The 12,205-nt window shown below is 42.5% G+C and overlaps 1 protein-coding gene across 2 annotated transcripts in view; it reads right to left on the bottom strand.

Moving 5' to 3' along the window:
* The window catches only part of khdrbs3 (KH domain containing, RNA binding, signal transduction associated 3), a 42,073-nt gene extending 34,202 nt beyond the window's left edge, over nucleotides 1–7,871 (bottom strand). For both annotated transcript variants that reach the window (XR_007487800.1, XM_049750807.2), the window contains exon 1: nucleotides 7,498–7,871. Coding sequence is in view for 1 of the 2 variants with exons in the window: in XM_049750807.2 (XP_049606764.1) it covers nucleotides 7,498–7,588 (91 nt within the window). In the remaining variant the exon portion in view is untranslated. The remainder of the gene's footprint in view (nucleotides 1–7,497) is intronic.
* Between the last annotated feature and the right edge of the window lie 4,334 nt (nucleotides 7,872–12,205).

Raw genomic sequence — 12,205 nt, forward strand, 5'->3', positions numbered from 1 at the left:
TTTGATGACAATCTCGCCAGGGCCGTAGAGGGCAAATAGAGGACCCGGGGGGGGTTGGGGGGCGGGGCATCACCTTCATGCTGGGATTGCAGTAAACAAGATCAATTTTGTGATTATTTAACAAATACAGGCAGACGTCCTTAATGTTGCACTCATATTGCCGACTTCCCCGAAGATCGACATTCGAGTAGCACAATTTGCTAAATAGTGGCACCTTGAGATAAGACTTTAATTTGATCCTTGACCTATCTTTTCGTGAAATAGATTAAATTTCATAAAATGCGTGTAACCCACACGAAATAACTTGTTGATCCAGTTTTTTTTTTCTCGCAATTATTTGCATGAAAGTAATCACGTATTTTATTTCCCCAGCTAACCGAGGTTCCAAATCCATCTGGAGCTGTCAGTCCAACCCGGCGTAAAGAAACATCCGGCAGCTTCACTGACTGACGGAGAGGAAATTGAAGTGTCACGTCAACATTTTAACGATATTCCGTGGCATGTTGTCAGGCATTGGTGTGTCGAGTTATCCCGAAATGGGAGAATAACAAGAGGTGTGGGGGGGGGGGGGGGGGGGGGGTCTATCGGAATAACAAGGCTTGTTTTCCCATTTGGGTGCATCTTAACCACTCATTGCTCCCTTCAATGTCCTACCGAGATGTAGGCCAGCATTCTTAGCGGGGAAACGCCGCGTGAGAGTAATCTTTGACAACGTTGTCAATGTCAAAGCAGCGACCTGAGACGTGCATATGAGCAAATATGGCTGTGAAAATGAGACGGGGCGAGGGGAGGGGGGGTGAGTGCTGTACATCGTCTTCAGGCTGACAGTTCACACCAAAGATGCAGCTCCGTGTCATCAGAAAGTGCGAATTCTCTCTCTCACACCAGAGCGGAGGAATGCGCAACGCCTGCGAGCATCACCCACCCACTGAACATCATTAGCATTGCGGCTCCCGACTGGCAAAGACACGAAGCTGCCCATGTCAAGTTCCACCAGGCTCCGAGGCCGCTAGTTCTGTACTTCTTGGGAATGCAATTTTGCCAGGTTAACGGGCTTATTTTAAATCTGCGCCGCCGCATCTGGGTCGGGAATAGAACGACGAGGAAAAAAAATAAATTAACGCTGTCTCGCCGAGGTGCGAAATGAGCTTTTAAAGTGTACACATTCCAACTGTGGCTAGGTGATAATGGAATCTCAGCAGTGAAAGGTCAGACTCACTTTATCCGCACTGTTGAGACAGCAGTCAACTTTGAGCCAATTGGAATCGTGACACTTGCTGGCTAAATCATTAACAAATCAATACCAACAATATGGGACGATTAAGCTAACTAAGTTTACAATTAAAGCTTCTTTGCTGACGATTCCATGCCGGAATCGGAAAACTCTCGTCTGTGTCAATACGAGAGAATAACAGCTGGTTTATGAGCTCCCTGGAAGATGCCGTTAGACAACCATCATGGCCGCCGCTCACTCCATAACACAGCTGTTGGATTCAAAGTGTCTCGACTGGATCCGGCCCTTGATGATAAAATTTCCATTTTAGGAGTCTTTTAAGGTGCGATTTTACATGTATATGAAAGTTTGAAAAAATTTAGGGGGTCACTGGTAGTAGCATAGTTTGCACAGGGGCTGAGTTTTATGCAGCTGGTGTGGAATGAATCCAAGTCACCAAACGCCCAGGGTGCAATTTGCACTAGGTCAGCTGGAAATGGGCTCCGACCCGAAACCATCCATCCATTTTAGAGACTAATTCACATCTTTAGGGGCATGTTTTTAAGTTGGTCACTTCCCCCGAAAAAAAATCTCATTTTAAAAGAGTTAGCATGAGTTGTGTTAGCATCAAATCATCCCGTAATGCATTTAAATATAAGCGCTTATCGATAAATTGCGGAAAAATCCTTTAGAAGGTCACGGTTGCTTAGGGTAATCAATGAAATCTGTGGAAAAAAAAAAATGGAGATGACCTAAGGTTTGGGATTAAGGGACGTTAGTCAAGTCAAGTTAGTCCCAAGTCAACAAGCGACAAGTTTTTTTCTGACTGCGTTCAAATAGAACACATACGTTTTCCAAGCAGCAGATCAATACGAGCAAGTCCGGAGAAACATATCCAGAGAAACCATTCGATAACTCCGAGCTGAACCTGACAACTGGATTGCTATTCATCTTCCATTACAAGCCACGGGCCAGCAGCCACTACAAGTCGTTTGGTGACGGCTATTCGGGTTGCCACTGACGTGTAGGCCGGGAAAGTGGATGGATTTTTTTTTTTGGTGTGTGTTATTGCTGCCGTCATCAGATGCGGTCCATTTCATGTTACAAATGACAAATTCCACTCTGTCGCCACAACAGTTTTTAGTCCGGAGGTGTTTCCCTTCATTGCATTGGCAAGGACGGAGCTAAGATATTTAATAGCGGCGCTCCTATTGTGCACAGCTGCTCCTGCCCTTAAATACGGAAGCGCTCAATCATGACAAGAGGATCCCGTGTTGGAATGAAATGGGTCATATGATACTTTAAATAAATATGATAATGAGGCAGACAGTAGCGACTAGCCCAAGGGGGTTATTTGTGATATGCAACGGGAGGAGTAGGTAGGCCTGAATACGCTTTGCTCTGTTTAAGTGTAAATGAGATTTTGGTGTCAACTATTTTGGCGGGAAGAATATTGCACAAATGAACATGATTACCACACTGACTCACAAGGGTTCCGTGTCGTGTGACAAATGGAAGGTGCGTGACACTCGTCGCCGTCAGCAGGATGACAATTACCCCTTGCGGTTCGACCGCAGGTACGCAAAAGGGAGGGGGGGGGGGGGTAGGCAGCGAGATCAATGACACATGCAGTGCAAAGTCTCCCGCTGTCGTGCGGAGTCCCCAAATGGCAGTTGAGTCGAAAAAGGTCAAGCATGTAAAACTAACACTTTACAGGAAGGTCACGTTTTTGGAATATTTGTTTGTTTATTAAAAAAAAAAAAATAAATCACAGCTGTGGGTTACATTGTTAGCTTCTACAAAAACTCACATTCGCAGCAGCAACCCAGTCGTGTGTCCTCATGTACTTATCGGCTGTTCCGGGATGAGAAGCTGTCAGTCAATATAACAACCGCAGGGTCTCGTATCAACGTGGCCCATCTTCACACTGGACCAGCCCCTGGTCAGACAGCAATTAAAACCTTTGCTCTCCAGTGGGGAAGCGGGCGCGGACCACAAATCTATAAAGTTGATTTCTATCTATTCACCTCCCGCAAGCATCTCATCGACACATTTACTGTGTTGACTTGCATGCCCGCTGTAATTACACACATCTGCGGCCGACACGTATTATTTGTGGCGCATACATGTCATCCCATCACTACTGAATGAGGTGTCTGATGAATAGCTGAAAGTTCTGAAAGCGGGAGGGAGGGTGAGGAGGAGGAGTGGGGGGGGGGGGGGGGGGCGGTTCTAATTTCATAACTGTCGGCCAAGGTGACGGAGATGTTGTGCTTTGCAGAAGAGAAATCAATGGAAGCAATGTTGATCCGTTCATTTTGGATACGGCAAGAACACTGCAGGTATTTAATTCGTCAATTAGCGTATTTTCCGGACTATAAGGCGCACCGGACTATAAGGCGCACCTTCAATGAATGGCCCATTTTAAAACTTTGTCCTTATATAAGGCGCACCGGACTATAAGGCGCACCATTAATGCGTCATGTCAGATTTTTAATCCAAATCAAATCATTCTCCACTTTATCTTTTTTACTTCAACTTCAGATGCAACAAATTACTTTATAATCACAAAATAATGATCCATTGTTTTTTTGATTCATGATTCATAGTCTTCAGAGGGCCACTTATGATTGATTTCATAACACAATCCTTCAGGCCAGTTTAAATTTAGGAATTTGGTCCCTATATAAGGCGCACCGGACTATAAGGCGCACTGTCGGCTAATCGATTATTGACATAATTGGTTTCAGGTCTTAAAACTGGCTTTGAAAGTAGTTCACTATTTTTTCCTTATTAGACATTTTTTCCAGTTAATCCTCCAAGTCTTCAAACAGCAAGAAGTAAAATCATTTATTTTGCTGAAAATATGGCAAAATTCACGTTGGGCCATGGCACTGCAGTAACTAACAATGTGGCTGCAACTCAAAATTTAACAAGCAGACAGAGATGTACATTTTTTTTTCTTTCTTTTTTAACGAGCCTTTTATTGGTCCAAGCCTCGGCAGAACTTTAACGAGACACGCCGCCAAGTGACACGGCGAGCCGGCGGTAGAAGTGTCAAACTCGGAACGGTTCTGGTAATTGTGTAACGCGAGGAAAAGACTCCATGACTCCATGCTTGTTACGACGCTCATCTGACCTCGTGTTTACGGTTCCACTGTAAGACCTAATGAATGTTTTACAGCCGATTGCAACTGTAAACATAGCAACAACACACATCTGCTTATATTATCCCACTGGGAACGTGTAAAATAAATATTTAATAAACTTTTGCTTTAAAGCAGAACCTCACAAAAATTAATAACATATTGAATATGGCATGCTACTCGATTTTAATGGCTTGGATGGCAGCCTGGCACGTTATAAAGGGGGGGAAAGTCAACGTCCTTTAAAAAAAAAATCTGCACGATTAGTTTTTAGTGTCAGGCTCTTAAAATAGAGTCAGGACAGACAAGGACAAAGGTCTGGTGGGGAAATTAGCATTTATTCCCACAACTGGTCACAGATTGCTAATCTGACCAAAATATGTCAAATATTATGTTTGAGGGTGTAAATAATGTGTAGGTGACATCTGTTTAGACAGCAACAGGCTCGGGCAGACGCCGGCTTATCTTGGCCGAGGTGCGGCGCCGCCGTGCCGGCGAGGTGGAACGATAAACATAATTAAATTGAGTTGGATTACACAAAATGGATGGGATCAGTTGGGAAGGCGGAGAAGCTAATCCAGTGCAATCCTCTATAGACGTGCCAGCCGCACAAAAAAAAAAAATGAAGATGCGAAGGGAAGGAATACGGTGGCTGTCAGAAGGAGATCAAGATGTATTCCAAAGTCAAATAGCAGAAAAAGTATAAACTATAAATTTGTCTGAAGTTGAGTTGTGTGGGTTTTTTTTTTTATGGGGGGGGGGGGGGTAGTTCACATGCTGTCAAAAATGACAAAGTGACACCATTAGCCCACTGCTGCCTTTGGAGCAAGTCAGGTTGGCCAACTTGTCGTTTGGTCGCAGCGGTAATGACAGTGATTAAATCGTGTATGAAATTAGAGCTGAGCTTTTTGGCCGCTACCATAATCTTGGGTTGTATCACGGGACATGACTATTACCTGGAATGTCAATTGTCCAACATCATCACTAGTCCTCCTCCTATTTTTACATCCCATCTAAAATAGCATGGAGGTTGCAATATATATTATTTAAGACACTTTATCGCATAGCTTTGATTGAGAGTCGACTCTTGTAGACGGCCTAAAGGCGGCTTGGGCAAAATTTGACAATCTCGACAGCTGAATCTAAAGTAAGCTTTGCACCAAATGGCAATTGTATCCCTGCAATATGTTGATGGATCATTTGTACAACAACGGTGCTCAAAGGATCTGACTCATGTGCCCATTTCAGAACCATTCAAGTGTGACAACCAGATATTTCATCTTATCATCATATTTCGATAATAACGCCGATTACGAATACGATATCAGCGTCTCATTAATTGAGATGAAAACCAACGTGAGCATGTCAAAGAGGTCCTATTTGGTTTTCACAGCTGCCTGGCCTATATTTCCAAAAAGCTACGCAAACACTCAGGCTGAGCTCGTCTGAATGCAAAGCAGCTCGCCGGTGCTCCCTCGTCTGCCCTCTTACAGCAAGTTCACTCCAACGTGCAGGGGGTCGAGTCTCCTGCCGGCGCTTTCGCAGGGACCAGTCGGGACCGCTCGCTGTGTGGCTCGGCACGTCAACCAGTCGGGGATCGGAAGATCGTTATCGTGCACTGTTTCCCCCCACGAACAAATCGCTATCTCTTCCCTTTGATCCCATGCCAAAGCTGATTTTCCCTCACTTCTGGGCATCCTCACCCACAAAGTGCTCACACTTGAGGCCAAATTTAAGCGCGGCTAAAAATACCCCCCGCTGCTCTGCTGATGAGATGTATAAATTAACCATGAGGCATCTTTCTCCAAAATGAGGATACTTATCTCAAAATTGACAGTTTGAAGCGATTACAGGTAGTTTTTTGGGGGGGCTGTGAAGGCAAGCCAGCTGATAAAGTTTGGAATATCCAATTAAAAATGGACATAATAGCTGATCATTAACAAAATCTTGACATATGTTCACAACATTGATGTAAAGAACTTCCTGCTCGTTTGAGGGACATATTTAAAGTACTTAATAGAGAAGAGCCACGCTGGAAAGAGTCCCTGGGCTTCCCCTACTGAATACTCCCTTCATTTCATTTGAAAAGAACTCTCCCCAGACCTGGAATAATTTTATATTCCCCGTTTGTATGCTCTAACTACAGTTCCTCTTGCCAGTAGCCTAACAAAGTTGAAAATTCATCAGCAAGATGGTAGAAGAAATGAAACAGCGGCGTGTTCCATCTGTTGTGTAAAAGCGAGATAACAGTATTTGCCGCTTTTAGAGTGGTGACAGACTCTTTTAGACCTTTTCTTTTTCTTGCATTGCCAAGTTGTGCTTATGTAATAAAATGTCACAGATTGATTTTTCAACTCGCCGTGTTGTCCGGTTGAACTCAGTGGGAAAATCATTTCAGCTCTGAATTGAAAAAAATAGCCTATTTATATTATGTATAGGTGGAAGATGAATATATTAGGAAGGAAACTCTGCCTCAATTTTTTTGGGGGGGGAGCATAAAAAACAGTTTGGGGAACAGAGGCAACATGGGACAAGCTGAGCGCCTGAAAGCATAAATTAGTTAGTGAATGTTTACACTGGACGTGTGCCTCGTGCTGCTGGTGAGGCGTTCCTCAGGGCTACACCGAGATAAATTACAACAGTCAGCTATCAACTCGTTTGAAATTTGCTTTTTCTCAGTGATGCTAGAAAAACTTTCTGAACCCCTTGAGATGTGATCAAAGTGTGTATAAATTTAAATCCCACCTATAAGATGCTGCGTTTTGATGAAACTAAAATATGACTTCTCGCTTTCACCATCTTGCTTTTATTTGGTGATTATTTATTTAGAGTCTTTAATAAACATATGTTTTTTAAGTGGATATAAATATTAAAGCTGACAACCAATCACACTAACAATCAGTGAGTAGAAATTGAAGCCAAGCCAGCACTACCAATTTGTGACTTTGTCTGAAAACCAACAAAATTGGCAAAAATAACCAAAAAGATTGCATCATCTAAGAAGTTATATTAACCCTGGTCAGCTTTTTCCCTTCAGAATTCTGAATCTTCAGTCAATCAGAAGAAATCAGTCTTAATTGGATCTGATTAGGTGTACCTAATGAGGTGTCGCTTCCCCGTTGCACGATCGAATCTTACCTTGCTCCAGTAGCCGCAGAGAGTGCTGGAAAGCCGGGTCGAGCATTTCCTTCTCCGCCTGAAGCTCCGGTAAGTATTGTTCGCTCCCCATGTTGTCCGTCCCTGGCCCCCGAAAAAAATCCTCTTCAGGTGCACTTCGAGGAAAACTTGAGTACGCGTCGAGCGGTTCCGTTGTCCAAAAAGGAGAAAACGACGCTGATATTTGGCCCTAGAAGTGCATTTTCCGTCCCCTCCAGTCCTGGGCTCGCTCACGCGCACACAAATACAAAAAGTGAGGCTAATCGGAGCGTTAATATTGTTGTATTTATCCCATTCGAGTGGAGCTTCGCTGTAAGTTCCCCTGCCGTGCTTGCCCTCGCCTCTGTGGGCTTACAGTGTGCCTGAAGCTCGCTCCTGACTTGTCCAGCTAAGCCGCCTTCTGATTGGACAGAAGAGAAGCAGGCGGGGCTAAGCGCAGGAGCTATCCATGGTCCTGAATCGCACTAGCGCATAAGTGGCGCACCTTGATTTTTGTTTTGTGGTTATAAGAAAAACAGCAGTGCCCAGAATAAAACAGTAGAACATAATGAAATAAAGAAATAAACCGCTATTTTATCAAATAAAAATATAAAATAAACGTAATTATTTAATATTGGTACAAGCTGAAAGTCACAACAATGCTTATATTTTCAGTTTTTGTGTGATCAGTTGTCAATCAATATACTTTGTTAGTGGCGTTGGTGATCTTAATGTTCTCAAAACTTTTTTTTCAAATTTATTATTAGACTGATGACGTCACTCATAACTGTAGTCTCATGGTCAGCATATTGTACATGATGTTATTTGAGTGTCAAAACACACAGGTTGCCATTGGGACAGCTTTGCCAGGCCGATAATCCAGCCGCTGTGATTAAGAGCCATAAATCCGATTCAGCGGAATGTATTCCCGTTTTGCCAGGTCAATATGTTTTGAAATTGTACATATATGAAACAGTCAGTGCGTGATGGTGTAAATTAACAACCAGGAGCCTCCTGCATCCTGTAATTGTCCTCTTAGTTTGTTGAAACCATTGATTGTTTGTAATCGTACAGACATGTTGTCAATAGTTCTCAGGCAATCCAATCACCTTCTCGCAGGTCAGCCATGCTTTACCCATGGCCGTGTTTCTGAATTAATGAAAAAGGAAGAGAGGAGGTTGTTTGAGAAAGTGATTGTTTGAAAGAACAATGCGATGTAGGATATCTATTTTTTTTAGAATCCTGTCAATATTTGTGGAGGATGCTGAGGTAGCCTCAAGTGGGTGGCTATACAGTATCTGTAGGCAGATCAACAGTGGTTATATAATTTTTTTTCCTCACCTTCATAAAATTCAGTTTTGAAAAACAAGACAGGAATATTTATTCTATTTATAAATTGTGATGTGGGAGATATTTCTATTTTAACACAGAGAGCTCCAAAAGTGCTTGAATGAATACATTCAGGTGCTGAGCGTTCTGGATTAATGAAACTTCAACCACCAGTAGGAGACAACATGCTCCTCTTTATATGTGTAACTTCTTGTCTTGGACTGTTTTCCCCGCTCTCTTCTCACTTCCCTCTGGGGTATACGAGTGATTCACCGCATTATGAATCAGCTTACTTTTTAATCTCTGCCCGAGACCATTAAAAAGCAGCTCAAATGCACTAATCTCCAATGCAGGGGAGCACTTTATTTATAGATATGCTTGCCATCTGTTGCGCCTTGTCCTCATAAACAAAAAAAATAAGTCATCGTCTAAGGTGCCGATCAAAGCCCCACCACCCGAAGATATTTTTATTTAAGTCCTACGAGGCCAGAAGCAGCAGTACAAGAAATAAAGAATGTCCTGTCAGATGTTTGCCAAGGAAGAAGAGCTTCTACTTTTTTCCCAAGTGTTATTTTCAGCATGGTAAAAAATGGACGTATTCGTCTAATACCCTGAGCCAACCGCCCGCCACTAAATGATGTCAAAAGTTCTGACTTCCTCACTGTGACAAGTTAGGCATCTTGCATGATTAGAACGGACTCACTTGTCTCATCGGTTTTTCAACGCAGTCTGCTAGACTTCAAACTCGGAGGGATCGTTAGATATCATTTTTGTGGGGATGATGGCCGTGCACTTTCTTTTGGGGGATCTGTAACACAAAATAAATGCACAGTAGCAAGTTGGGGATGCTTTAAACAACCGTTAAGTGACTTTTTAGGCATGACTGAGTTGCAATACGGGGGTAGTGACAACACTGCCCTCTAGCGGCCAGCTTGTAAAGTAAACTTATAGCAGCAGTAGGTTTAGTATGTTAAGATGATAAATTATTATTTAAAATAAAGCTCACTATTAGCTACATTTAAACTACTGAAACTGAATTTATTACACCATGCAAAGCATAGTTTCTTATGTAACAAGCTCTACTAATCAAAATAAATGTTTTGTATTAAATCACAATTCAGTTGTGTTTATGTGCTGAGAATTAATAAGCTAGTGTAATAAACAAACATTTCCACAATATTGTAATTGAAATATCATTTTGGCTTTCGGGGGAGTATTAAACTAAAAATGTGTACGACATCCTACTGTGAGGTCTTTCTAATACTTTCCTCATCATAATTAGCTCCATGGGAGTGGCAAAGTTTTAGAAACAGTTGTCAGTGTGACGCCAGTCACTTCAACACCACTGCAAAAACAATAATAAATTCTGTGAAATTAAAGCCAGTGTGAATCAAAAGCGAGGATATATATTTTTTGTGAAAGCAAACCGAATGCACTCATCGTGCGTTCTTTCCAGATAAGCAGCAAAACCTCTTTCCAATCTAATAAACAAAACTTGAATTTTTCCTCCAACCCCCTTAAAAAAAAAAAAATTAAGTCACCAACCATGCTGTGGTTACTAAACGGCGCCATTAAGCAGTTATTCAGCGCAATTATACTGCCGGGGCTCATCCATCAGTTACATTGATCACGCGTGGTCGCTTTTGACGTGCGCACACCCGTCTCCTGCCCTGGAAATGTTGTGCAAAAGAAACCTAATGAGAAACTGTCAGCGGTGCACAGGTAAACAAATCAATGGCGCCTCGCGGTTCTACCAAGGTCATCACGGCTAACACACACAAACGCACTGCAGTAAGACCAAACAAACTTGGTGCGGCTAAAGCTCTTAGGGTGTGAAGGTCGTGATCAAATTTGGGATGGTAGCATCTGAAAAGACAATCTGACCTTTAAAAAACTAATTTATAATAAATTTTTTCAACACTCATAAAAGGTGTTCCTAATAATTTCAAATCAGCCCTTCATTGACTACTGCCTGTAACTCACCTTACATCCCATCAAATCTTTATTTATACATATTTTTAAACATAAATAGTACAAAGCATGTGATCTTCTTGACAGGTTGTCTCTCCGAGCTCATCCAGCAGCTGTCAAGAGGCCCGAGTCGCTATTAGGCCCGGACGAGCACTTTCTGCTCTCCATTAAAACTGTCAGCCTCACTCAAGCATGGCCTTTAATCACTTGAAATATCATTTCACACACCAAATCCTCAGCTAAAGACAAAAGCCGCATCAAGTGACCCCTGCCATCAAAAATGGAATATGTCCCATGTAATGCTACAAAATTAATATTTATCAACAATAAGGCTGTCATGCATTTTTGAAATCTGATGTCTCATGATGGAACCAATCAAAGATGTCATTTTCCGCCTGTCTGATATTGATGGAGGAGGACATGCGACTCGTCCACTGATTATTTCAGAAAGGCTACAACGGGAGCTCATTAACCTCCCTTACATTGTACCTCTTCACCTTTTCAGGGATAATGTCCCATGCCGCCATTCGACAGGCTCCGGTGTTAGGCGGCAAATCCTTCTCCAGTCTAAGGTGACAACGTCACTTGAGGAGGCCAGATGCTAGGCTGCCTGCCTTCCCCCCCTCTTCCTCTCAGGACTCAATGACCATCGATTGGGCAAGAAGCGACACTGTGTCCCATGGAGGGGGTAAGCAGATACACCTCATTGCCTCCAACAATCATCCGGCCCCTGTAGGGACAGGTCGTGGTAAATTAATAGTGTGCTTGCAGCGACTGGATATGATTAATGTATTTGCTATTGATGGAGTGAAATAACATGAGTAGCTTCAGCCTTGCTTAACACAAAACATAAATCCTCCAAGACCAATGAGGTTCACAGCGAACGGGAAGTGAGCTGTCACCAGCTTCCCGGATCTGGGGCACAGTCATATTACATAGAGAATATTGGTTTAATAAATTAACTAACCTGAATAAGAGGATCAATAGAAAAAATAATATGATGTGATGTTTTGGCTGCTTTTTAACTTTAAAATTAGAAATGTGATCTGTGCTTTTATCCTGCAAGGTGAACTCTGACCTCATCCTCCTAGAAAAGACTTCTATTTTTGAGTTGAAGGCTCCTTAACATTGTCATTGCTAATATTTCTGTTCATATGTGGCAAAAAAGGCCAACAAGAATTGTATGTTACGCTCCAGTGCACAGAGAAAATCACTCTCTCTTATAATAGCTCTGGGCAATTTCAGACCACACAGAACGACAAGGGAATCAATTTTCCTGGTTAGGTTATAGATGGATTTTCTACACTGGGGCTTTTCATAAGTACAAGTGAAGCTATGTCATATGAAATATTAAGAACTCTCAAGTGAAAGAAGAGATTACAGAGCACATATTCCTCTCCCGTGGATCCCA

The sequence above is a fragment of the Syngnathus scovelli genome, chromosome 19 (assembly GCF_024217435.2).
Source record: "Syngnathus scovelli strain Florida chromosome 19, RoL_Ssco_1.2, whole genome shotgun sequence".
In the NCBI taxonomy this organism is placed as follows: domain Eukaryota; kingdom Metazoa; phylum Chordata; class Actinopteri; order Syngnathiformes; family Syngnathidae; genus Syngnathus; species Syngnathus scovelli.